The 26,370-nt window shown below is 35.5% G+C and overlaps 1 protein-coding gene and 1 long non-coding RNA gene across 2 annotated transcripts in view; one reads left to right on the plus strand and one right to left on the minus strand.

Moving 5' to 3' along the window:
- The window catches only part of LOC100371066 (solute carrier family 35 member E3-like), a 45,758-nt gene extending 20,385 nt beyond the window's left edge, over positions 1 to 25,373 (minus strand). Inside the window, exons 1-2 of the mRNA XM_002736461.3 lie at positions 24,947 to 25,373; positions 23,925 to 24,035 (exon numbers count right to left, since the gene is read on the minus strand). Coding sequence (XP_002736507.1) covers positions 23,925 to 24,035; positions 24,947 to 25,336 — 501 coding nt within the window. The 5' untranslated portion in view covers positions 25,337 to 25,373. The remainder of the gene's footprint in view (positions 1 to 23,924; positions 24,036 to 24,946) is intronic.
- On the plus strand, positions 13,167 to 13,731 carry LOC146747444 (uncharacterized). The gene is made up of 2 exons (XR_014929021.1): positions 13,167 to 13,373; positions 13,680 to 13,731. It is a non-coding gene; the product is annotated as an uncharacterized LOC146747444 (long non-coding RNA).
- Positions 25,374 to 26,370: the final 997 nt, after the last annotated feature.

The raw sequence follows: 26,370 nt of genomic DNA on the forward strand, positions 1-26,370 counted from the left end.
ATTTTAACAGTCTATAGCCAAGACTTTTTGGATAATAAAAAGCAATAAAAAAAATTCACTCCCAAGTGCCCACAAACCTCTACCTTAATCTCATTGCATTCTTCTTCTTCTCTGATTGTTGCAATGACTACACGAATATTCATGTATTGTTTCTTCACTAAAATAATCATTAAGGCAATTTGAAATAGAAACTGGTTCATTATTACTAGAATATGTGATAGGAAGTTGTAAACCATTGACCGGTTCAAGTCTTACATTGTGATATTTACAGTGTTTTAATTTATATGTGTTATTATAGATACTATGTAAATACTTTGTGCTGTAAATAATTTCTACTGTATGGAATAAAGGATAGTTAAAAAAACGTATGTACTGACATATTATTACTGTTTACGTCATATTGTTCTAATATATCAAATATAATCACAAGAAACTCATGGGCAGCATTTTCTACAAGAGGATTAAATAAATCTGTACTTTTATTGTATTTATGTAACCATGCTGCACTATTAAAACTGTTGTTATCCAAATACATGTGGATTATAAATGATTCCCATTCACATGACAAACAAGATGGTGTTTTATTTTTTCTGCATTGATGGGTTTTTGATTTGTTAAGAATGTAGCTTGCAAATGCTGGAGTATGTATTAATACTTGTATAATAACATTTTGATAACAAGGCCACGGTTTTGTAAACCAGCACCAGGGAGTCTATTTATAATATCTATCCAATCAGTACTCACAATATTCTTTTGATACAGGTGAAACTGATTTAGTAATTGCATTACATTTGAAGATATTTCACTTTGATTTAAGTCAGTTAAATTTGTTCATTAATTGATTCATAAGATTATCAACTTTATGGGTAACAACATCTAATTCTACATGATTACCTGAGAAAATACTTCACTATTTACTTCAAAGTTGTGTTGTTTACTGTACTGTTCAAGCTGTGACTCGCATATAATTGTGCAAAGTTTTTTTTTTTTTTTTTTTTTTTTTTTTTTTTTTTTTTTTTTTTTCATTTTAACTATCTTTTATTCCATATAATAGAAATTCTTTACAGCACAATGTCAACATACAACAAATGTCACAGCTAGTATAACCCATACAAAATAGACACTGAATACCCATTAACAATTGAAGTCTCCCCACTTGTCCAGGAAAATGGACATTGTATGTCTTCTATTTGAAATTTCTAACTCTATCTTCTGCGTGTAACGTATGTCAGATTTTATGAGATTAAGGCATGGTAGTTCCTTTTTTAATTTACACGTATAGATATTTCTTTTAACAATTATAATTATATGGTTTAGTAGAGGGGAGAAGTCCTTGTCTCCTAATATAATCTGTTTTGCTGACAATGTTCTTGGGCATCCTAGTTTTGTTCCCCATAGATTAAAAATTGATGTCCAGACGACTTTAATAGACTCGCATTCGACAAAAAGATGCACTAGGTTCTCGGTGGTACCATGACAAAATGAGCATAAATCTGACGATACTAATGGTGAATTCATATGGAATAACATTTCATTTGTGTACAGGATATTGTGGTTTAATTTCCACTGAAACTCCCGTAGTTTGCTGCATAGAGTTACCAAAAAAGGCATGGAATAATAAAATTCCCAATCCTTGTTATCCAGATTACACAAAGTATTAAGAAAGAGTTGACTTTTGGGTGTTGTAAAAACATGGGAGGTGAACAGCTTACGTAATTGCTTTTGGGTGGTATTTTCAAGTATAATTATTTGTTCACCGGTGACTAGACTAATAGGAGGCTCTGGACGTACACAAATTGCACGACTATTCCTCCAGTCTAATGGCAGTGCAGAGATAATGCCATACCACTGAAGTAGCTGAACATAATTGAGCCCTAGTGCCTGGAAATTAGCCCAATTTTTAATTTTACCATTTGTGTCAAATATATCTGCAATATAAATTATTCCTGCATTAAAAAACGCTCTGTAAAAGATACTTTTATTTTGAATGAGGATATTTTTGTTATTCCATATGATTTCATATTCATGCGAGATGTTTTTATTAGGCCGAACTTCACTCCACTGTTTTAGTAAAGTGTAATAGAATAATGGGAGTTTAACATTGAGTAAGTCAACAGAAAAATTGTGCAAAGTTAACTCAATAGTCTGGATATTAGCAAATACTGCTCAGTTAACAACTACTATATATGCCAACTTATAGTATAATTATCTTATGTGACTGAATATATAGGATATAACTGATTGTACAGTAATAACTTTAGAAAACTTATTGCACTGAACAATACTGAATATGCTTTACAGCAACTTATAGTATAACAAGACATGAAATGTCACAGTCCCCGTTATTTGATTATAAAGTTGTACAAGGAACATCTGCAAACAGATGAATAAATATGTACTCTTTGTAGTTACAACTCATCATAAAGTGATTTCCGATGATCTAGTTTTGTACTGACAACTAAAAACTTCCACTGACCCATGTTCAGAATCTCAGAGTACACAAGTGCAACAAAACTATTTGTCATACATATATACTTGCTCAAGAAACTGCATTCATAAATCTGAGTGAACCTTGATGTACTGGTACTTCTTTGTTAATCAGGTCTTAGTATATTACCAGGACCTGGGTTTGTTTCAACATCACCACTGGGCATCAGAATCATTCTCATGTTGTCAAATACAATTTGTTATTAACACAGTAAGGTTTATTATTTAAAATGTATTCATTGTACATAGAACAACATCTGTTAATTTAAACAATTGTAAAAGCTATGTTTTCAGAGCAAGTACATGTAATAATTAAGAAAGCCAGTTGCGATAAAGGTTGGTCTGCTCATTCCCTTCAATGGAGAAGAAACAAATAATTGTTTGAAGTCTTTTTAGTGCAGTGATATTATTGCATTTCAATCATTATTAATGGGTATAAGATACTGTAAACCATTTAATTTTCACTTCTAGATATATTCAGGATTTTGTGAAATTTGTGTACAACATTTCAATAAAGTCCCTGACACTCCATGTTGTAGGAACCCAGAAAAAATTGCCTTGCGAAATTAAAGCAGTTCACAGCACCACTGTAAAAAAAAAAAAAAAAAAAAAAGGTTAAAATAAGTATAGTCAAAGACATACACATGTGGGTTCATAAGACATATGTCCCAATCTGAGTGGTTCTAGGGATTAGTATCACCAGATTTTACTCTCCGTGATTCAATATCAGTCCTATGTATAACGCTGTGTTGATCAGGCGAACTAATTGACAATGGCTCTACAGGTATCGCTATGAAATCACAGTAGTTTTGTATTCTTCTAGCATTTCGACTATGGAAAAATATTTGTTTTTGAAAGTGGACAAATTATTAGAAAAAAAACAAACTATTTTTAGTATGAATTCTAGTAACTGAAATGCAGGATTGAAAAAGAACAAGACAATACGCAGGATTGATAAACCTTCAGCGAGCACTCCTGAAATTTCAGATCATTGGTACCATGTTTTTGGATACATTCAATGATCAAATACATAAAATCACATTTGTTATTGCTCAATCACTTGACCCTGTATGGCACAAGATTGCAAGTTTCTATCATAAAATTGGGTTATTTATTTAATGTAACGAAACATGCATTCACAGCAGACGGAAATTCGTTTGAGATATTACTGGATTTTTGTATTCAGTTTTCCATTTCAACCACAATCATCACTTAGTAAGCTGTGATCGCGCATTGGGATACTGACTGTGCATAAATGCGCAGTGTAGTGTCATCAGAAGACTGATTGTTTGAGAATATTTTGCACCATTACGCCATTTCAAATATTATATTAATTCACAGACAACAAAATAAAGATTTTCAATAACATACAAGTTGATGATTGTATGGCAATTACAAGGCTTCGCCAGTTTTACTTTGGAAGAAGTTGAAAACAGGTAACAGGAAGGGGCTACATGACTACATCTTTTTTTTTTAATTTTAATCAAGCATGATTTTTTTTTTTTTTTTTTTTTTTTTTTTACAAATGTCTATTTCAGGGCAACAGAAACAAAAACAATAAATGTGTAGGTAGGCATTTTAACAATTGCACAATTAATATTGGATGAAAACGTCATTACCGATATAAATCATAATCATAATTAAAAATAAGATCACATTTAATTTAGTCAGTTTTCATAATGAAATACATAATAACATGTATTTATAAATTTGAATAAGGTTCAACGGCCTTTTCATTTAGTGCCAATTTATACACCATAAAACCTCTGGTTTAGGTGTCACACTCAGAGAAGAGTGAAAAGCCTTTGGTTCATAGGCATCGCGAAATGTTGGAATAATCAATTGAATCCCCCCAAAAATTCACATACTGTAACATCCATTATTTTTTTATAATCTTGTTGATAACGAAAAGTATGTTCTAAAAGAAGGTTTGAATAAATACAAACACGAATACATTGCTTAGTGGTTAGTACCGGTAGCGAATGATCACGGTAGCACAATCTGGTCATTCTGTGTTTCGCAAGTGAATAACTTGTTTTCGAAGTATTGCAATTGTTGATTATTATTCAGTAATGATTATAATAACGCACAAAAATTTAATTCGTTGAATTTTTATAAATTGGAAGTAATATTCAACTTAGTTTCATCGTAAACGAATGATTTCGGTCGAATGTAAATGCGCGAAGCGATAGATATCCGCCTTGTTCTCATTTACACGTGGCTCATTTAAATATGTTAATGACGGTTCAGTGACCTCGTGGTGAACGCAACGCGGTAGTAGATTTACCGATGTTCTGGCAAGATCTTTATGCTTTGATTTTGACAGGGAAAACGGAATGATCTTTTTTTAATCAAAAAATTAGTTGTTTTCAAAATATAAACTGAGCATTCAAAGAATAATTTAACATTGTTCGCAGAAATAACAGCTCATTGTCGAAACGAAGCTTACCCATTCGGGCTATTCACAATAGGTGTCAATGACTACGGTAAAATATAAAGTAGACTCTTTTAGGCGTCAGGAGTGAATGAAATATCTAAAATATTTAAAAAAAAAACTAAAAAAAAAATGCCGAAAAAACGCCGGGCGATTTCATGGTCCGTTGCAGACTACTCGACCGAACGTCCATACACGTGTTGTCACTGCACATCGGCCATGTTGAATCGTACGAGATCGGCAAAATCTTCATTACAACTAACAGTTTAATGCTCACAACATAAAAATACGAATATAATCATATGCAACCTACTATTATATAATGAATAAATTGATCGACACAGGGACATCCCCCCCCCCCCCCCCCGAGTTGTGGATATTTCAGAAATCGCATCACAAGCAAAAGACCGGATAACGATTTACTAACTTGAAACTATGTCCCCATGAATTAATCGTCCGTGTACAATAATTTGACAGGGTATACAATTTACAAACTAGTTTCGTAGATTGGAGACAATTGTTTGCTTTTTTGGCTTTTCACAAGAATATAAAGCTGGCAATCATCATAATATTCACGTCCGTATGTACGTCACGGAATGTACACCAATCGTACCCCAAAATACATTCAATTTTGTAGAAACTGGGAAACTTACCTTTGCAAACACGTCTCTTATGCCGCCTTCTTGAAGTTCTTGAAATCAAATAAGGTTACTAGTTCTTCTAGCAACTAGTGAATGAGACCACTGAGCCAAACAGAACACATGTATAAACAGTACTATCATAAATTGCACGCAATGGAGAAATCACATGCCATAATAACAGCAGCGTTACTCACAGATCTAATCTGCTGTAAAATATTTTATTTCAGCTGGAATTATCATTCGCTGAAAAGACTTTTTCTGGCTGTTTTGTATTGAATTTATTTTCATTGATTTTTGACAAGTTGACTGTAAAATATAAGAAAAGGGTATATTCGCTGGATTTTATTTTAACTGAAACATTCCTTCAGCGAAAATAGCAAAAAAATGTTGCAAGCAAAAATAAAGTATTTTACAGTAATTAATTTATTCTGAGCATGCGCAGACGTTCTGTCAATGTTGCCGGGAGAGATAATTTTTGATGAAAATCGTGAAAAAGACCCACTTGGAATTTTCAGATCTGGAAAAAAAAATTACGTGCATACTCATCAACCTGCCAAGTTTCACTGATACCTGCTGTAGAATTTCTGAGAAAATGTTGGAGACGGAAAAAAGACAAAACCTGAATTATAAGTCCCCTTTTCAGGCTGCGCCTGAACGGGGACTAATTATCTTATGTGACTTAATAGGATATAACTGATTGTACAGTAATAACTTTAGAAAACTTATTGCACTGAACAATACTGTATATGCTTTATAGCAATTTATAGTATAATTATTTTATGTGAACTCTAGGATATAACTTATTGGAGGAAGGCGCGACATTGCACTTTTTAACGTTATCCGAAATTATCGTCAAAAAATGTCAAAGTTAGACAAGCCTTTCTTAGGCAACTATTGGGGCAGTTCGTTTTTCTTTGATATTATTGATAATATCGATAAAATCGTCTAACAATGTCTAAGTTAGACAGGTCTGTCTGGGCAACTATTGGGACAGTTCGTTTTTCTCCAATATTATCGATAAAATCGTCTAATAATGTGTAAGTTAGACAGGTCTGTCTGGGCAACTATTGGGACAATTTGTTTTTTCCGATATTATCGATAATATCGTCTAACAATGTCTAATAATGACTAGGTAAGACAGGTCTGTCTGGGCGTCTAATAATCTCTAAAAATGTCTATAAATGTAAATAGAGCTAAAGTCGTAAATAACATAAAATGACGCAACATAAAATAAACAAATCAGACAAAAATCTAAGTTACGAAGCATTCGGGCTACCGGTTTTGAAGAAATCGAAAATTACATTTTTGACCAAAAATTACGAAATATTCGCCAAAAATAGAGAATTGAAGACATGGTCATGAAATGAACAAATCTAGTAGAGGTCCACCCAAAGTATATACTAAATATTGAAGCATTCGAGCTAGTCTGTGCATAGTCTATTCACTATGTTATTGTAACATTGCATAATAATAGTCTGATTAACTAGCATACATGTAGCACTATACTTAAAAAAACAAAAAAAAAACTTATTTTTGTACCAACGTCATACAATAGGATATTTGGAATTATCTTTAAAAAAAATTAAACCAAAAACATTTTGGTGTAAAAACAAACTTTCAATCTAATGTTTTTGTTTTAATCAACCTACCAGTAATCTTTTTATGAGAAATGAGTTTTTACCTTGCCCGTAACATCAAAGATGGAAGGGAAAGGTATATTAAGGGAAAAATTTCTGTCCGGCGTTGTCGTCGTCGTCGTTGTCGTCGTCGTCGTTAATAATGTTATTGTGTGCACAATAACTTTACTAATTCTAATCCAAACTTTATCAAACTTGGTCACCTTATTCATGAGTATAAAGTCTTCCCTGGGTATGAAGAACAGATGTCCTGTATGAAAATATCACGCAAAAATTGAGAAAATCTGATAAAATATTTTCTACTTGACTGATAACTCGTGATACACATTCAAAGGTCACTGATCCCAGTGTGAATGTGCATTGCTGTATGTGTTCAATGAAGCAAATCATTTATCTTGTAATAATATCCTTGGTAATGTATATATATGCTAGACTGGATTTCAATGCAAACTCATGGAGAGAGTTGTTGCAGTCTGATACAGATTTGCAAACCTACCAATAAAATCTTAACAGAAAACAAGATGTCAGATAATCAATATAAGCACTCCTATGAAGTGGGTGCCAAACTTTTGGTTAAGATCTGAAGCCGATAGAAAATTATGTCTGTTTAGTCTCATCCACATTTTGAGAGGAAAATTATACTCAAAAATATGTATTCTGTATTTGACATACAGTTCATTTGAAAAAAAAAAAAAGTTTCTTTGTTGAAGTATATAAACTTTGAGAATCAAAATTCGCAGCAATTTGCCTCAGCTATTAGGATGTAATTTTACATTTGTATAATACTAATTTGAAAACACATTTCAAAGAAATAAAATGTTAAGGGATATCCCCACTTTGTACTTAATTAGAATACAAAAGACAGAAAATAAAATAAAAGTATTTATAGTAGTGATTTCCATCTCAATACATCAAATCAGTAATAATTAAACATCAATTGTACTTCTGTATTAATATTATTTCAGATAATTAATTCAGATATTTTAGAATAAAAACAAATGCCTCAACTCAGAAAAAAAGTGCTGCATTTAGACATGTATTGAATTGTACAACATGCAAGATAACAGAAAATTTTAGTTGGATTTTGTACAGGTATCTCAGTTAAAAACTAATGATTTACTGAGACAAATATGAACTGTCACATTATATTCATTGTACCATGACAATATTATTTGAAAAGTAAAAAGCGCCCTCTCAGGGTAACTATCATGTTGCAAGCTCTGCTTTGTATGCAAATCAACTTCAGCCTTGAAGTATGTTTTTAAAAATCGTTTGTTAAAACTAAATGCCATTCTGGAATGGATCTTAATTTGTTCATGGTCAGTATGTCCTGCCAGTGTCGGGCAGATTTGTTGGCCAGTATAATTTTACAATTTCGAGTTGTTTTGTTACCTTGCCCGTACCATCAAAGATGGAAGGGAAAGATATTAAGGGAAAAATTTTGTCCTGCGTTGTTGTTGTTGTTGTCGTCGTCGTTGTTGTTAATAATTGTTATTGTGTGCATAATAACTTTACTAATTCTATTCCAAACTTCATCAAACTTGGTCACCTTATTCATCAGTATAAAGTCTTCCCTGAGTTTGAACAACAGATGTCCTGTATGAAAATATCATGCAAAAATTGAGAAAATCTGATAAAATATTTTGACTGTTTCTACTTGACTGATCACTGGTGATACACATCAAAGGTCACTGATCTCAGTGGAAATATGCATTGTTGTATGTGTTCAATGAAGCAAATGATTTATGTAATAATATCCTTGGTAATGTATCTCAGAATCCCATACTGGGTTTCAAAACCAACTCATGGAGAGATTGCACAGTCTGATACACATTTGCAAACCTACCAATAAAATCTTTATAGAAAACAAGATGTCAGAAAATCAATATAAGCACTCCTATGAACTGGGTGCCAAACTTTGATCAAGATCTGAAGCTAATAGAAAATCTGTTTAGTTCAAAGTTATCAAATCAAAAACAATACATAAAAAATACATAAAAAGCAAAACATTTCATCCACATTTTAAAAAGAAAATTGTTCTAAAATATATGTATTCTGTATTTGACAAACAGTTCATTCGACAAATGAAAACTCACAGGAATATGTTTCAGCTATTAGAACAGAATGATAGAGTTTTTATAATACTGGTTTAAAAACGCACTTCAAAGATTGCAGTGTTTGAAGATGTAGATTTTCAGGAGACAACAGTACTGTTGACTTCTCCCTCCACTGGACACCAACTACATGTAACTATTTAAGTTGATTTGCATACAAAGCAGAGCTTGCAACATGATAGCTATTCATAAAGGGTGTTTTTTTTTTTTACTTTTCATATAATACAGTAGTCCCACAATGAGGCAGTTCATATTTGTCTCAGTGAATCATTAATTTTTGACAGACACCTGTACAAAATACTTGGATAAAAGCCAGCTAAGATTTTCTGTTATCTTGCATGTTTTATGAATTTATTCACGTCTAAATGCAGCACTTTTTTTGTGTTGCGATGAGGCATTTGTTTTTATACGAATTACTTTGAATAAAGCTGGAAATTATGTCCCTTAAAATAATTAAACAAATAAGGCACCAATGTTTTTGTAACATATTTACATCTTTTAAGGACATTTGGTAGACTGATTCCCCACTGTTGGTTCAACCCCAAAACTTGTTTGTATTCAAAATTAATTATGACAATGCATATTTATATTGAAACAAAATATGTTAAAGGGAATTATATTATATAACAAAGGGCAAGGTCACCAGAGTTCAACTATGTTTATAATTTTAGTCTGACATTCAACATTCTAAAATTTAGGTCGAGTATTTTCAGTCAGTTGAGTTTTAAATATGCATTAAAATACTGTAATAGTAGACAAACTAAAAAAATAAAAATGAAAAAAATACAATGTATTACCATGCTTCAAAATTACAATTTTCAAAAAGTAGAATAAAATAATTATTTTGTCACACTGCATGATGGATACTGAGGACAAAAGTCACAGGAGGTACACATGCTGCCATGCTGAGTTGTTTTTTTTCAGGGAGCTTTCTTCTGCAGCTCCGGGTTTTCAAAATTTCAGAATCTTTTTTTTTTTTGCATCATGCCTTTTATTGATGGTGATGTTCTGCGTTCGACATCGTAAACATCTCAAACAAATCGTAAACGCTAAATTTAAAATTGCATTTCATATAACTGACAATAATATCGATGGATAACAACAACAACTACACCTTTTAATGAGAGAATCAGTTAGTCATTTGATAGATTTATTTCGGACACCAAGAGACAACAAGATGGTGGAGCAACAGCAAAGGTGACAGATTGAATTGAATCGACATGTCCGATTGTAGGCACGCATGATGATCACTTTTACATTACCTACAGGTGAAGCGTGAACGGCACTGTTTTACACCATGCTTGCCTAAACAATTAAAACAGAGTTTATTACGTCTGACAATGTCTAAGCGGGATTCGCATGTACTTACGGTTTGGCAATCGTTCGACGAATGCCGGCTTTTACAGTAGCTGCAGGGTCGCGGAATAAATCGTGATTTCGTTGCAGATTTACTGTAGTGTTGAGTTGTGGGAGGTGGTGAATTTGATCTATGGTTGGCGGTCGTCGCTGGTGGGTTTGAAGGGCTGTGTTGAGTCGAACCGTGAAACGCGGATATTTTATGGCGGTTGTTTTGAATGGCCTGCCTCCCCATGTTGAACGCGGTGACTGATGAGGGACGTTGACGTTGAGAACACACATTTTTTGAAGCATGCATTTACTCGTACTTGGCGTGGCTAATGTCCAGTCCTTGTTACCGTTCGAACGTATCAGTTGTTGTTGAAAATTAAGCGGTAGTTTTGACAACATCGGGATTTCAAAGCTAGAAATCAAGTCACCTCATTTGCAGGATAATAGGGTGTCACCGATCAAGTACAGTGGTTCAGTCCAAGATGGCGTCATTTTGCAGTTGCGTGCGATAAAATGAACAGAAATCGACAAGCAACGAACATTAACTAGTCAGTGAAATGTAATCGGTGGCCGACACACTCAGGGAAAGTATGATATTGTCGTATCAGTGTTGTATAATTCTTGGATCGAAGTGACGCACAGTGTGTAACTCCGGGGGTTGACGTGACTAGGGGGCAAGGGGTCAAGGTGTTATATTTGGGGTCGAGGTGTCCAGGGTCGAACGGGATAGGGATCGAGGTGACTAGAAATCCAAAGCTCGTACTGTTGTTTCTCATGCATCAGGAAATCCTCGTAAACTTGTTGTATTGTAATCCGGTGGTGGTTGGGAGGAACGTGAACTTTTGGATATCGGATATATGAGGGTCGTTGTGGACAGCGGCTTTGAAATTATCAATGAATTCAGCCCAAGTGAGTAGATCGCCGTGAAAAGTGGGTATTTCTAAATGCAGAAGACAAACTGACTTGTAGTGGGTTTGTTGATCCGGTTGTAGGGCGGCCATGTTGTGATCGAGAGGTGCTTGTTGGATGACTGGTTGTTGAAATCGAATAGTCTGGAATTCTGGATGTCGAGCGAAGCGGGGGGTGTATTTCGACTTCATATGACTCAGTCTTGGTAAATTCGGCACGGTCTTCATCGTAATGATCGATGACTTGTTGGTCCGCGTTGACTAGCGCTGATAGCCGGTTGTCGACAGCTAATTTCCGTGTGAGTTTTTCCCGGTACGCAGCGTTTTTGTCATTGGCATCGGGTACAGCGTGATTAGCTCTTCAATCAGTGTGAGGACACAGGCGCATGGAACGTTTTCTGGATAATAAAAAATGACCTAAAGTGGGATCGGCATAGTTAGTCAGTCGCCGGTAAATTCCCCCACTACTCATATAATAACACAAGGTAGGAAAGCTTTGACACCAAGACATGAATAACACCCAAGCAATATGAATCAACCCATCTATGCGGATATTTTGAAGCAGAGGCCCGAGCATGCGCAGTTCCAAACATGCACAGTTCCAAACATATACGCATGCTCGGGCCTCTGCTTCAAAATAACTGCGTAGATGGGTTGATTCATATTGCTCTGGTGTTTCGATTTTCACAGGATTTAACCTGTTTTAGTTCGAATAACGGTAATGTAAGTCGATCAATGGTTTCTACTGATATCATGCTTGAGTTATGTGAAGCCGATCAAAATATAATTTGGAAAATAGTGTTATTTTCGGGAAGTTTTGGTGTCAACGCTTTCCTACCTTGTGTTATTATATGAGTACTAGTAGTAGGGGAATTTACCAGCGACTGACTAACTATGCCGATCCCACTTTAGGTCATTTTTCATTATCCAGGAAACGTTTCGAGCGCCTGTGTGTGAGAATGGCTTGTAGTTGTGCCTTTGCTTTGTTCCTCCGTTGAATTAGTTGCGTTGCTCTTGGCATAACGATGATTAACTTGAAAGTCGGGATGAATCGTGGATCTTCCCTGGAAGTTGACTGGTAGATGAATCAATCGACTCGCAGAATCCTGGTTTCTCGGCACCAATTTTGTGGGGATAGCCAAGAAGATCCACATGTGCGACCGCAATGATCCACCATTTTAAATTTCGTGATAATGAGTGCATTATGGGAGAAATATTAACTGCGCATGTGCAGAGCGCTGCTGGTTGCGCTAAGCATTCTGGGTAATTCCATTAGAACACGTGTGGGGAAGGTTTTAAATCAATGTATCAAGAAAGAAAGAATGCACCCATTGACTGCCTAAATGAACTTTATTCTCTTAAAAACATACAGATATATCACAAATAGCTAACCTAGAATCAGTGAATGGCATCCTTATTCATGGATTTTGTAATTTCTGGACGACAGACGCCTCGCCATGGCATAGGCTCATCAGGCCTTAAGGCCGGATGAGCCAAAAATTATGACTATTACAGCAATTCCAGACACTGATTTGACGCTGAAGTAGTGCGAGATGTTGATAACCTACTACAATAGATTTGTTATGGCCAAATAACGTTATACTAATTTGCTATTGTACAGTCCATCGCCCTCTGTAGTTGAGATTTGGTAAGGTGGCTATTTATAGCACCGGGAAAAAGCAGAGAGAAATGGCGGATCGCATCATGTCTTGCTGGTGTTTTGACGCATTTGCATGAATTACAGCAGTCGAGTGAACTACACTAAGCGAAGTTTAGGTTGTTGGTTGTTGGGGTCTAATATTACGGTGAGCATAAATATGATTTCTTTGTTACGAACTGCTGACTTTTGCGACGTTTGTTTGAGGTCATTGCTTCGTATACATGTGACTCGTGTTTACCGATCACGCTAGTCTTTACGCTTTACGATCTACTGCGTGTAATTCCATGTATTTCTAAGATGTGTTGTGATATCTTTACCTTTTGTGAGGTAGTCGCTAACTGTGATGATAGTAATATTACTGTACAAAATGTACATGTATACTATGCATATCAATCGATTACGTGAAATGTATTGTTTACTTATGTGCTTTATTTCTCTGTATACCTTTCAGTCAATCGTTTCTCAGTGGTGGAAAGGAATAAAGTGTCAAGTTTATGTTCGGACATTTGTTTCTTATATTTTTGGAGAGCGCATTGACAACTCCCAATAATCCAACAAGGGACCGATCATTAGCCTTTTTGTTTGCGTCCTACAAGATTACATACTTTGTTTACAAACTTACATAAGTTGTAACTGGAAATATAAACATCGGCTGCAAATCAGATGAATGATTGACAGATATTGCCCACAATGTTTTCTATTTTTGCTACAAAGTCCGGTACACCTAGACTTTGAGGCGCGTCTGTCTTTCATTCACTTTTGGTCGGTCATCGTGTCGATTGCGTGTCTACAAATCACCGTTTGTCCAAGTTGTTTAAGCACCACGATTGAGAAGCAAGGAGTCGAAAAACCAGTTGAAGTGAGAACAAGAGTTTTATTTATCTTATAAATATATACAACTTCCGTGAACGTTCCGTGCATGGAAGATAGTAGGGGAAAAAAGAGGAACAGTTTTAATTCAGATTTAACTTTTTTTTCAAGTCTTGTAGTTTATTTTTCCGTTCCGTTACTAGAAACCGTGGTATAACCCAACGTCGGCAAAAACAAACGAACAATTACGCATGCCAGTGCATGACGAGCACGTGAACAGTTTGTTGTTCAGATCTTGTTGTGCTTATTTGGCGAGTTAGTAGTGGGCTAACCTTAAATCTGACGAATCGTCTTGTGGGGCGAATTAACTTGCGAGGCGAGACGAATCGACCCTCCCCGGACGTGTGATCATGTGTGCCAGTGATAAGCTTTTTAAAGCGATTATTTGGTGGCACATCAACCTTTTAGTTCTCATCGTTGAGAACTAATAATCGAATAACACCCATTCTACTTATGTATTCAATTTCATTATTGATGTACTGGATGAAGTCTTCATAGGACATTTGTTGCAGGCAGCTTTCAGTTATATACATCAGCGTGATACGGATATTTCCACAGTAGGAATAATGAATGCACTTTGATCAATAATTCTGTCATGATCAGTCGGTCAGCTGGTTCTGTAAAATAACGTTCTTTGCAGAGCTACCACGTTATGCGCCTCTCTCATTGAAATAACATACATGTATGACGCAAATTGAAATAGAAAACTAAGTTGAGAGCCTCGATCATTTATTGGAGGAGAAATTCAAAACTAATGTACCGCCTCTTTTATGGGCGGAGCTTTCTTCCGGTGCGCTTCAAATTGCAGATATGCTGTATGCATTATTTGTAACAACTTCTGTAATTGTGAAAACGAAGTATGTAACTTATTGTAGTAAGTTATCAACATCTAGCACTATTTCAGCGTCAAATCAGTGCCTGGAATTGCTGTAAAGTCAACATCATTAAAATTGAGGATTACGTGAATTTGACCTCCTTCCTAATATTGTTTCACATAATGCACAATGTCAACAATTAAAAACATGGCCGCCATTAAATCCATCTCAATCAAGGTCCGTAATTTATTTTCCTGCTCATAATGGAGATAAATTATGGGAGCTAAACATTGAAATTGCCACCCTGACTTCAGTACCCAAATAAATAGCTGATTGAGGAAATGTGTCTCTGTTGACAGAGCTTCGATTTACCGATAAATGGAGCATGGAGGTCCCGGTAACGCACTCGGGTATCATATTTACTTCAAAGGTAATTTAACAGTGATGATAGATTCAATGATATTGAATTACAGTACTTTTCAATTTCATCACTGCTTTCAAGCAGTCACGGTTCGCCGAACTTGACTTGTGTTTTCTCGATAATTCTAGTCTAATATGTCGTCATGAAACCAAGTTTCAATTCGCTAGCCGTTGCCAATAAACACCGGAAATAAAAATCGTGCATAACAGAATCACGATCAGCGTGTTCTAAACTTTTACGTTTTTATTATTCCAGTATTTTATATGCCAAACGTTATTCCCCAGCCTCCTAAATGACGAGATAATCTTTCGATTTACGCGTTTCATAACCAGTTCTTGAACTAATAGCAGGACTGTTTTTCTGGCAAAGTGTGACACTGTGTGATCGCTAGTTTCTCACTAAAGTCAGGACACAAAAGGATAAATCAAAGTTCATAATAAATACCATAAGCACAGTTTCTTACCTTTGAGATAGAATTTAATCTATATAAGCCTTGTGCAAAGAACGATACAGTCCCGGAATACAATATCCTCAGACGAAAACGATGCCGATTTCCTCAGCGGTTAGACTGGCGCATGCGCAATACGGTAATGCCAGTTCTCTTGCGAGATGTCATTAAAACTTGGATTTTTCCGGCAAATTTTTACTCATAAAATGTTGAAAATCACAGAAAAACACAATGGCCAATGATTTATATGACATTGTCGCGCCTTCATAACTTATTGTACATGTACAGTAACAACTTTACAAAGCTTATTGCGCATAGTTTGTAACTCACTGAACAATGCGAACAAGTATCGAGTTACCATACAATGACTTCTCACAAAGATCAAATGTTAACTAATGTATAATAGAAGGCATTTTCTAATAATGAACTCCAGATGGCTCTGATTATAGTAAGATGGAGTCAAAGAAAGCTTAGAAAGAACACCCGTGTGCTGAGAGTATTAGAGACACAGTAAAAATTAATTCAAAATCGAGATATTGATGGAAATGCAAATCAGAAAAATTAAATGAACGAATTTGAGTGTAAAACTAATAAGGTCTGTGCAATGTAACAGACCATCTATGTACCAAGTTCCAATGAAATGTGATCAAAACCAACAAATTATGAATTATTATGTTAATTAGGGAATTAATATGAACAGATTTTAACCCAAAACTGATCAGATTTGTACATTGTTCTTGAGCATCTATGTAATAAGTTTCATTGAAATGTGATGATTAGTAGTTGAGATATCAGTATAAAAGCAGAAAATTTACTAATCATTATGCAAATTAGGTAATTAATAAACACAGAATTTTACCCAAAACTAATCAAATCTGCGCACAAGTTCAGTGCATTTATGCACCAAGTTTCATCAAAATACAATGAGTGGTTGTTTAGATATCAGTGGAACAGTCATGGAACAGCTAAAAATGAGCTAATTATCATGCAAATTAATTAATATGCATGGATTTCTATCAAAACCTAATCAAATCTGTGCATTGGCCCAGAGCATCTATGCACCAGGTTTGTACAAAATTAACCCAATGCGGCTATTTGAGAATATTACTGCTCACAGTATAAACTCACAAATGTGTTTGAAAATAAACTTTGAACAGATTTAATTACCATACAATGACTTCACACAAAGGTCAAATATTAACTAGAGTAAAAACAAAGGCATTGTCTACAATGAACTTAAGATGGCACTGGTTTCAATAAGATGAAAATGTATACATAATCACACAACAATGAAAAATTCCAAAGGATTTCAAAACAACTATTACACTATGGATTTTCTGGTTAAATCCTGATACAGATTAGGTGGATTGAATTTCAAAACATTTAAATTACTTTTCTTTAACTAAAAAAAGCTTTCACAACAATTATGTTTTAACTGAAAAAATAATTACTCCATATCTCATTAATTATGCATGTAAATTGCACCAATATTGAACTTGGTTATCCTTACACCTTTGTTCATAACATACATGTTTATAACTTTGAAACCGATCGGGTAAAAATTACTCAAGTTATTGCACCCACAAGCGAAAACCAATCAGTAGTCATCTCTCATTAATTATGCAAGAAAAATACACCAACATCGAACTTGGCCATTGTTGCATGTTTGTTTATACCATATATCAATTTGTAACCGATCATGTAAAAATTGCTCAAGTTATTGCACCCACAAGCGAAAACCAATCAGTAGCCATCTCTCATTAATTATGTAAGAAAAATACACCAACATCGAACTTGGCCATCTTTGCATGTTTTTTTATAACATACATAAATTTGAAACCAATCATGTAAAAATTACTTGAGTTATCACACCCACAAGTCATGCCAATAACAACAACACCAACAACGTCGCCGCCGCCAAAATCTTCCCCTTACTATACCTTCCCCTTCGTTTACACTACACTACGGGCAAGGCAAAAATAGCTCCGTGGTCGAAGCATGGCCAGTTTCTGTTACCGTAACCATGGTATCGTACTTTTTTTAGTAACCGCGCCGTACCATGATCATTTTCTTCTAAGCATTGCATTCATGTTTGTTTTTATTTGAAACTTCTGTCAGAATATACTTTCCATTACGAAGAAAATTAAAAGCAATAAATGCATATAAATTACATTAAATATACTGAGTAATTTTTTATAATGTGAAAAGTTTTTTTTTATGCTGAGTGATGCTTATCACTCTTCCCTGACGCCTAAATTTGAGTTATGCCTATATTCAAAAGATTGTACAGTGTAATGTTTGTTTATTTTGTTAAGTGTTGTGCCCATTTAGCGATTGCAGTATGTATGTAATAGAAACCTCACCTCCACTTGAGCTGTTGATAATTGTAATTGATACATTCAAATACAGAAGCACAAATCACAATATCAATCCCAATTTTTGAAAGTTCCCTTTGTGCTCGTCATATTAAAGTGGAGGGGTTGTCGCAAGCGTGTCTTTGAAACTTGAGTCCCAAGTGGCATATAAAACAGATTGTTCATTTACATCAAATTTGAACACGTGTTACGAGACGACCCCTCCAGTTTAAGACATAGCAAAGAAAAACATAGATTACAAGTGAAAGTAAAACAAATTGAGGTGCATGTCTATGATTGCACTTGCTAAAATTGTTTAAAGTATGTTTGAGAAAAAGCAAGTCTGAGGATCGGAATGAGGCACTAAAATTACTCCTTGTAATTGCATCGTTAGTTATGGACTAAAGTGGCTAATAGATCCTTTGTACAAGTCAAGCGCCCTCTTGTGTTTAATAATATGGTGAAGGCAGTGTCCTCAAATTTGCAGTTTTAATAAATATCAGTTCAAAATAATCACTAAACCACTGCTTGTGCACATGTCCCACATAAAGTACTAGACACATGCAAAGAATGAACAGAATCGGTCGAAAGGATTCTGAAATATGACTCTGGATGGACGGACGAACGAACGAAGACCGAATTATAAGTCCTCGTTTTCGGACTTCATTCGAACAGGGAATAATAAAAATAACTACATGTACAAAATTTGGAAGGGGCTCCTTCAGTCACACTACAGAGGTCAAAGCCGAGACCCACCCGCAAGGTAGGTCAAGGTCTTGACCTTGATGGGTCAAGGAGATCCTGCTGCGAAGCTGAGATAGATGGGAGGTGACCAAGAAGTTGGCCGCCGAGCCCTGAATCGGGGGCAGGATGGAGTCCATGAGCCCAAACCGAGGGAGGCATAAAGTGGTGACCAAAGGGACCCCCCCATGAAGAAATGCGAGAGAGAGGAATGAGAACAGAGCCCGACCCAGAGGACATAATTGGTATGTCTGTCTGGGGGGTGGTGGCTGGAAGACAGGCATGACGGCCCAGGTGAGAAAGTAGTTGTGAATGCTGCTCGACCCAGAGGATGTAACTGGTACATCGGCCTGGGGGAGCAAACATGTAGACAAATAAAAATAGGCAAAGGCAAAATGAATTGTGTACACGATGTAAAAAGGAAATACAATTTGCTAAAAGCTAAATGCACGCAGCAGAATGTCAGGTTTACAGCAAGAGTGATTGGTATAGTTCGAATAATCATATAAAAGCAAGTGTACTAAAAGCTGACTGAAGCAACTCTTCAGGTGTTATGATGTATGTGCGATAACAGTTGCTCGACCCTCTGCCCATTGTTTGATTAAGGTTGTATGGGAGATGCACACTTGCTGCAATTGTGGCTGCCCCAATGCAAAATGAATGTCCCACAAAGAGGCGAGCTTTGAAGCCGAGCCTAGCAAGAAGAAACCGGGGTGAGTTGGTGAAATGGGCACAGTCGAGTGGTATTCTTTCAGGAAGCATGAATAGTGGTTCATGTGGTGCTGCCCCCATCTTGTGGCGAACTGAAAGGAAGAGATGTAGGAGGTATGTGTGAGGCTTGAAATTGGTACTCTGCACCACTGGAATGCACCGGCACATTACCCAAAATAAACATTGTGTGCTACCTAGTTGCGCCACCAGTCTGCGCCGTATTCTGCGCCCCTCATTCTGCGCCATCGAGAAATTCATACTGTGCCCCATTCTGGGTTCAAAATGATTGATTTTCAATCTTGTCTATCAACGCAATCGGGATGGTTTTATGTGAAATACTGTTATTACATTTGTAGGGGCATCGAAAAGTACAAAATTATTGGAAACTAACAAATCATTCTGCTCTCATTATTTGCGTACGAACTATTTTTGTATGCAAGGACGCAATCTAGGTCAATTGTAACCAAGTTTAAACAATATTTCCATTCTTGATCTACCGTACTCTACCGCGTTAGCGCCCAGGGGCCTCAACTCAAAAATTCATGATTTTTTAGGGGTGGGCACTTACCCAAGCACCCCCCTCGAAAAAGAGTGCCAAATGAAAAATTTGATTCATCAAGTGACAGAATACGTCTTTGAGGGAAAATCAAATTACGAAATTAGTTGAGTCGTCATTGATTTTCACAATGAAGAAACAGAAATGATAAAAAAAAATATGCACATTTTATTACAATATTAATTACGTACCACCAAAATTTACGAAATTAAAATCATTTGTCTGTTGGAACACAGTCAAAATTGTCATATTATCTCCACTGACGAAGATGTTGGATCCCGTACACAAACGCTTGATGAAAATCACTTTCCGCCATGATGCATTTGCAGATTTGACCTGCAGCAGCGTACTTTGACCTAATGGGTCAAGTTGGTTATTAACTAATCAGAATGCTGTGTTGTACTGACGCAATTCTTCAGAAATTCTCGAAGACTTTCCAGTAATGCAATGCGAAAGTGAATTATCGATGTCGAAGTACAATCTGTTGGAATTGATTTCAGCGAATAAACGACATGGTTTTTCCAAAAAAACTAATAACTAGTCATTTTTGAGAGGTAAACTGAATATGGCATGAAATAATTACCGCATTTTACTTGTATCAACAGGTCATTGTCAAAGCGTAGTTTATGCACGGTTACTGTGTTCTACGCATTCACAACATGTTCACAGCAGTCGATATCCACGCTGTATCATATAAAAACGATTACCAAGATCCGTTACGCAAGACCAAGTATGGGCGCTAACGCGGTCGAGTACAATATTAATTTTACAGTCCTTTTTTATCGAAATTGCCCACTAGTTGAGCTGTCATTCTGCGCCATCAATGTAATGTTGTTTTATATGATGCAATCTAGGTCTACCGTTACGTAGTTGAAACAATGTTTCACTTCATTGTACTCATTCCATCGGCCACTTCTTTTGTATTTCATCATGGGATTTTATGAAGTTCCAACGCCAACAACTTGCGTGTCTTTGCACTGTCTAGTATTTTACAAAAACAGACGTGCTCACAGCTTCACGCACACAACTGTAATTTGCATGGCTTCATACTCATAGCCACGTGATAAATGCAACCCAACAAAACAAGCAAAATTAAAATTCTCAAGATGGTAAATATAATTGCTTTGTCAGTTATTGATGTTGGTTTGCTTGTGAAGCTACAAACAAAATTGTAGCTCCCTGGTTTGCTACAATAAACATTGTTTTGAAACATTCCTGAGGCATCCAGACTTCAAGTCGCCGAAGCTACTACCACTTACATTCACTTCATAGCGAGAGTATTACCGGTATTTGCATTCAAAAAATGATTTCTTTATTTTTGGAATGTACTCTAAACTTTCAAATGCTGAAGTCGAAAAAACATCGAATGTCATGTAAGTTGGTTAATTTTGCAGCGCAACCTCACTAGACCTACAAAAATAAACAACCCAAGTTTAATTTGTGCGTAAAAGTTTCAATGACAATGCAATGTTTATTCATCATCACTATCAATTTTGATATTTGCATCACTTTTGTTTGAATCCACGATTCTATTAGTAATCGTAATATTTGTCAGACTTTTTTCTGTACTGACTATTCTGAAAACGACAACTAATGTATATACGGGAATTAGTCTTGATGATGACTAAAATCATACTAATTTCAAACATTAGTGTTTGTTAGTTGGGCAAATCAGTGTTCAAAAGTTGTTGTTCCGAAATTTACGAACTGTCACCCAGGACCGGAAATGGCTGCGCCGACTTGTTTTGTGTCAGCAGGTCAGTAGAAGACAAAGGATTTTTTCGTTAGCGTGGGGAAAAACAGAAGTGCTAATCCGAAAATTCATTGTCTTTTTTCTTGTTTGTGATTGGTCCTGGCAACGTTTGGGGATCGTGATGTAGTCGTCGTTGGAAATATGTTTTGCCTGTTTTCGATAAAATATAACATCTGCTGATCAAATTATCGTAATTTTTACTTGTATCATGCTATTTAAAAGAACGTTGGAGTGTTTTAGTTTCACATATATCTTCAAAAAAAATGCAAATGGTTGAATGCATGCCTAAGAAGGACGAAATTACCATATTTTTTTTGTTTGTTGAATTGTGCTATTTTCAAAAAGTTGCCATATTTTAGTTTGGCAAATTAATTTACGAAAGTTGTTTTTCGAAACGCCTGAAAATTATTCTCTAAGTGCGTCTTTGGGGTCAAAATGATGTCATGTGCTAATCACCTCACCGATGCGTGAATTATGATTTTTGATTGGCCAAATAGCTTTCGACGAGAAAAAACGTTGTGTAATCTGCAAACACACATTTTAGCACCAGGGATTTGACGATGCTCATGCTATTGGGAAGTAAAAACGGAATTGTACCAGGGCTACCAAATCCTGAAAAAGATAAACCATACCATGACAGAATGATTGGGCGAGTGTATTTTTTTTGAGGCAGCGAGAATGAACTGAGACATTGTTTACTAAACACTACAATAAAGTCTTTTACTGTGTGGTGCTGGTGTGGTGCATGTAACGGCCATCGGCAAATTTTTTGTCTCAAAATCGGTGTTTCTTTTTCGTTTTTATGATTCAACCACTCAAATTATATCCAAGATAATAGCCTCTCAAAATATATATTGAGTACTGTTGCAGATAGGAACATGCAACTGGTGCTTCATTGTATAAACTATCATCATATATGAACATTATTTCATTAAATATTTGTTAAACCACAGCTACTTGGAACCACACTTATCATTGCTTGCAGTTATATTTTAAATGATATGCATATGAAGCATATGTGCTAACTGTAAAATATACATGTATATAATAAATACAGCATTCCTTTTTTTATACTTTATAACTCCAATACCTACATCACATCACATCACATTGATTTCAACTAAAAACTAATCAGGTCTGCACATTATCCTAGAGCAACTAATAAAATGTCATATGTTGTACGGTGCAGACATAGGATAGACAACACAACTAGACAAACATATAGCCAGGGTGGTTGCAGAAAACTGGACAACACATAGCCAGGGTGGTTGCAGAAAACTGGATAGCACATAGCCTGGGTGGTTGCAGAAAACTGGATAGCACATAGCCTGGGTGGTTGCAGAAAACTGGATAGCACATAGCCTGGGTGGTTGCAGAAAACTGGATAGCATATAGCCTGGGTGGTTGCAGAAAACTGGATAGCATATACCCGGTAGCCTGGGTGGTTGCAGAAAAATAGACAACACATAGCCTGGGTGGTTGCAGAAAACTGGATAGCATATAGCCTGGGTGGTTGCAGAAAACTGGATAGCACATAGCCTGGGTGGTTGCAGAAAACTGGATAGCACATAGCCTGGGTGGTTGCAGAAAACTGGATAGCATATAGCCTGGGTGGTTGCAGAAAACTGGATAGCACATAGCCTGGGTGGTTGCAGAAAACTGGATAGCATATAGCCTGGGTGGTTGCAGAAAACTGGATAGCACATAGCCTGGGTGGTTGCAGAAAACTGGATAGCACATAGCCTGGGTGGTTGCAGAAAACTGGATAGCATATAGCCTGGGTGGTTGCAGAAAACTGGATAGCATATAGCCTGGGTGGTTGCAGAAAACTGGATAGCACATAGCCTGGGTGGTTGAAATTGTTGGTTGTATAACCAACACCAATATGGAAAACAACATATATAGTGTGACACTGTGTTGTTTCAAAACATATAAATTTTAAAACCATTTTTAATTTATTGGAGGCTATAAAATTCAACAATTAAATAAAAAAATGCATACAAAATCAACAAGTTAATGAAACTTACCACTTGATAGAGAGATGTGACTAAAACACCCAACGTTGCATATACTGTTCCTAATACATTGAATTTCACATCATAATAAGAATTTAAAAATACTCCTATTGTTATTGGAATCTACAAAATAAATATAACAAAAAAGTCATTGTTAGTGACGTAGTTCCTGTCTATATTTGATGCATCATTAACCCATCATGAGTTATGTCAGTACAAAGCCGTTGCATGCGTAAGAAAGAGTTGATAACATGTTCAGATGTTAATCAGGTCTGTGTAGTATTTCAGAGCACATGCACATTAGTATTGAAATCTGTTGAGTGCATGGCTCTGCAAAAACAAATGAAAAACCTTAAAAAAACATCATATTGATATTCACACCCCTCAGATGTAATAGAATAATGTAATTGCAAAAAAAAAATTATTGCAGCCATCTTGGACAAGCATTCTCTGCATAGTAATGTTATGGATAAATGGGAAATGCCAATACATATCTGTATCTCATTTGCATACTGGAAAGTCATTACTTTACAAACAATTCATCTTGGGAAATATATTTTTGATTTTACGATAAATTGGTAACATAATTACTAATTTTTGAAGTAAGTTTATTTTACAAATTTTATGGGAATTTAATGAGCCATATAACAGGGTAACAAATTCTCTTGTGCTGCTAGAAGCAATTAAGTTGTGGTTCGTAGAATCCCGAAATATTTTGTGTATATGCGACACTTTTGTGAATGTCTGAAATTACCAGTATATAGTGAAAACATTAATCTTACGCATGTTCCTGACAATTATTTTTTTTTTCAAATATTGCTGAGTGGTCAAATGTTTTGACATATTTGTGAATGACGTCATAATTTCGAATCGCGCGCACCACTGCACTGCCAATCAAATCATGAGTAGCCAATCGGATTTATATCAGTGGAGGGATATTAAAATATCATTTGAGATGTATCACGTAGAACGGGAACGGTACATGGGATAAAATTAAATACAGTATCATCGAATATTTATATGGGGTAACTCACCAAAGTTGCCTTCACCCTTGTGGAGTACGGCTTGTTGTAAAACGCCCAGTGTATACAAATAATTGTCGGTGTTGTCATGGTCTTAGCTAGTTGATACGTGCCTACTGTATTACTCTGTAGGGATAAGTTAGTAAAGACGACAAACCCACAGAAAGTCAAGCTAAGTGGAAGCATACCACTTATAGGCAGATTTTTTCGGTAAAATATATTCCATCTCTCGCAAATAATCAATCCCAGCGAAGTGACGAGGAAGTGCATACACGTCAGCGTCATGTTGGGGAAGCCATATGACACGTAAATCCATTTGTTTAGAAAAACAATACAGATGGAAGAAAATAAGTTGATTACAAGTCCTAAAGCGAGTTTTAGCCTACTCATATGCCCCGCCATCGCGTTGTGTGTTCTTTCTTTTCCGGTGAAGAACAGGTCCAGGTTATGGGTCAATATTGACCAATAGGATTGTGCATGTCAATTGCCAAATCGAGGCTGAGAGGATAACAAACTGTTATCGCTCTACTCTGCAGTATGACTGAAATAAAGATCCTAAGATATTTTATTTTATTTTATTTTATTTTATTTTATTTTATTTTAATATTTAGTTGCTGGTAGTTTGTTTAAAGTGCCAATAAGGCTTAATTCACCAACCCTTACGAGTGACTACCAGCAAATACATGTAAATTATAAATTGAAATGAAATAAAATATCATATATGAAAAACAAATATATAAATACATATTTAAAAAAAATAGAATAAAATAAAAAAGCTAGGATCTTATTTTAATCAGTCAGACTGTGACGATTATTATAGTGGTTTGAGTGTGCGTCAATCTGTGAGTCGAAATAACTTTTGCAAATTGTTATTAAAGAATTAAAAATCAAGGTATAGATGAGCATTGGCAAGCCTAAAAAAAGGTTTTTGCTAGAGCAAATTCATTAATTGTATTTTTTTTTTTTTTTTGAACACTTTCCATAAATTTCAAATGTGTACATAGTACATATATAATTTGATTGTGAAAGGTGGTATCAGAATATCCATATATTTACTATTAATAACATTTACAAAACAGCAATCGTTGTGTTTATGTGAGAGTTATGGCCACTTTATTTTAAATATCTGTTTGCACTGGGTAATGATTATGCAAATTGGTAATTCTCTCAGCTTGAGTTTCACAGTTGGTCAGGAAAACTCGAAATTAACTAGCTTCTAGAGTGTTGCTTTGTTTCCTGTGAACTTGTACACTATGTTGGATGGTTGATATTGTCAGAACTAAACATAATATAAAAAGAAAGAGAGAAAAAACATTGATAATGCCCATTTTAAATAATAAATAATCATTTACACATCAGTATGTGGATAATTTTAAATCATTTATTAATATATTCTTTTAATATTAATATAGAGCCTTCAAATTGTAAAAGTGTAT

This window comes from Saccoglossus kowalevskii, chromosome 3 (genome assembly GCF_978046115.1).
Source record: "Saccoglossus kowalevskii chromosome 3, keSacKowa6.1, whole genome shotgun sequence".
NCBI lineage: Eukaryota > Metazoa > Hemichordata > Enteropneusta > Harrimaniidae > Saccoglossus > Saccoglossus kowalevskii.